Here is a 2,480-nt window from a genome sequence, read left to right as displayed (position 1 = left end):
TCGGATATGCTACTGCCGCCGCTACTACCTATAGAGCGACAATGAAGAATCATCAATCATACAATATAGTTACCTGTGCTGTGATGGCTATCTCAGCGATCCATACCTGCAATTGACTCTGTGAGGGCCGTGTGCCATCATTAGTGGCTGGAGAGGGGACAGGGTATGATGGAGACGTTGTTGGAGCTATTACGTATTTGATCCCGTAGAAAGTAGAAGATGAATGCTTGCACTGACACTCCAATGTAATAGAAGGTACCTTTACAGGATAGCTCACAATAGGATGAGGATGAGGAGCATCGTACGTCCGATGAAGACCCATAAGAAGTCATAACCTTGAGAGCAATCCAATGTGAAGGATGATGCTATAGCTGATAGGGTTAGGGGCCTGGATAGAGAGGTGCGGAGTGTAATGGTGATGCTGTCGATGATGCTGACCACCTCGATAGATATTTGGGTAATGGTGTTTCCTTAGCGGTGATACAGCTTATTATGGTGGTGCAAAGGACCATTACGGCATAGACCATGTATATAAGGTGATAGTCATGGACTGCGGTATGGTCATGAATAGAAGCCAGTAAGTCCGGGAAGGATTACTTCTAGTTAATAAGACTACAAGAAATCCAGTGATGCTACCAGTAAGTTGATGTACTGCTACGATTCCAGATGCTGAACCCTGATGAGACATGCATTCATTACCCCCCTTTCCAATACTCAAAGTATACTACCTGTTGCGAGGGCTGTATTAAGTCAGGTACTAGACCGCATTGAGCGGAGAATATCGTATTCAGCGATATCATCGACATGAAGAGGAGGAAAACATAGAGACCCCTGACAACAGCGATGGACAACAATATGATGATAGTCATTTTACCCGAGTTTAAGGGCGCTGGCAGCCCACATGAGAAGTACTCCAATAATCCCACTAATCGTACATCCTATTATAAATGGTCTCCTTCTACCCAACGATGAAGTGCATTCATCAGAGAATCTGCCAGCTATAGGGCAGATTAATTGTGATATTCCCACAACACCTGATATGATACTGCTGATATCCCTACAATTTTACTACTGTAGTGTTACCAAGCATAACTCCCAGCATAGGTCCTTGAGACTTAGGCCATAGTCTTAGAGCCTCGGCGGGTAGTACAAAAAGTCCTACCATAGTCACACGGTTAACATGATGATGATGAATATAATACCCTCATTACCCATACTGCCGCATATTGCGCCATATGGTAAGTTGAAGCTCGTCAACATCATAAGCTTTATCGAGCTCATGTGTTCACGCTTCTTCTGCTGTTGGATGAAAAACTGTTTTCTTGTCAGCCTCTTACCCTCTTCCTCCTCCTTTGACGATCCTATTGTATGACGAACACCATACTTAACACAGCTATCTGTAGTAATAATATTACCACCAAGAGGCGTTGATGAGTCTGGAAGGGATACCATGGAGGTATGAAAGAAGTTACGAAAAAGATCTATCGATATTCAACACGATAATCAGCTTGGCCATCTAAGGCCTATCCTGTTTTAATGCGCAGCCTTAATCTACAGTAATAATAAAGCGAGTGCGCACCTTCAACCGCGCTCGCCCTTAAATGCAATACTCACCATGTAATCCACCTCTGAGGTTCACGACGTAACGCTGTTGTGTTATGTAGTTTATTATAGGGTGGGTATTCAACAGAACACCACAACATAGATCTATAACTAGATGTTGTTCTATGGCGGGCATCGAATTAAATGTTATTTTATATTACTCCTTATACGTGAGGACCAATCAACTAACGATGATAGTAGAAGGGGGCTCCAAGCATCGGAGGTGAGAGTATAAGTGGAGCAAGGGGTCTCGTTCGGGTGATAATAGGTAATAACTACCCTGGAAGACTGGGCATTCCCACAGCAAAGCATATTGAAGGTAAGGTCTCTTCCATCACGATTATTGTGGTATTAATAACTACTTCAGTTCACTCCAGCTATTGGGGTGCCACGTGTAGCAGCAGTAGAAGAGAATACTGGGTCGGATATGGATGGACCTCTTAGACTGTATGCTGCTGAGTCTATTAGTAGCATGCAGATAACGTCATCTGGTAAGATAAGCAGATGTAGTATCGATATAACTAATTACATTTTTAGGTAGCTCCTTCGACACCTTTAATCATCCTTCACCGCGTATACGAGTGGTATCAGCATCAACATCTCGACAATACTGCACTGATGATGTACTCGGTTATCAATACTGATCATCATCTTGGATGATTTCGTATAGGATCTAGTCATCCCCATGCACGTATGGAGGAGTCTTAGTGTAACTACGGAAGGCATATCTATTGCTGTAGACCACGATAGTGCTCTTGTAGCTCCACTCGGTATAGAGGTCAGTACTTCAACCTTCAGCACTGGTACTACCGAGTAACATAGTTGCTTCGAGCGAGCGTGTCTGATGATGATACCCTGCGGACTCCAACATCAGTATT

The 2,480-nt window shown here is 43.5% G+C and overlaps 2 protein-coding genes across 2 annotated transcripts in view; one reads left to right on the top strand and one right to left on the bottom strand.

Moving 5' to 3' along the window:
• The window catches only part of Pmar_PMAR023167 (sideroflexin, putative), a gene marked incomplete at both ends in the record, with an annotated part of 688 nt that extends 643 nt beyond the window's left edge, over positions 1-45 (top strand). Inside the window, one exon of the mRNA XM_002771651.1 lies at positions 1-45. This exon is cut by the window's left edge and continues 4 nt beyond it. Coding sequence (XP_002771697.1) covers positions 1-45 — 45 coding nt within the window.
• Positions 46-874: 829 nt separating this feature from the next.
• Pmar_PMAR023166 (hypothetical protein) lies at positions 875-1,034 on the bottom strand (the record flags this gene model as incomplete). The annotated part of the gene is made up of 1 exon (XM_002771650.1): positions 875-1,034. A coding segment is annotated over one exon (160 nt), but the record flags the coding sequence as incomplete, so codon positions are not given.
• Between the last annotated feature and the right edge of the window lie 1,446 nt (positions 1,035-2,480).

Source organism: Perkinsus marinus (assembly GCF_000006405.1).
Source record: "Perkinsus marinus ATCC 50983 genomic scaffold scf_1104296962728, whole genome shotgun sequence".
Classification (NCBI taxonomy): domain Eukaryota; phylum Perkinsozoa; order Perkinsida; family Perkinsidae; genus Perkinsus; species Perkinsus marinus.
The sequence above is the reverse complement of the archived record's forward strand: the minus strand, read 5'-3'. Positions and strand labels throughout refer to the sequence as shown.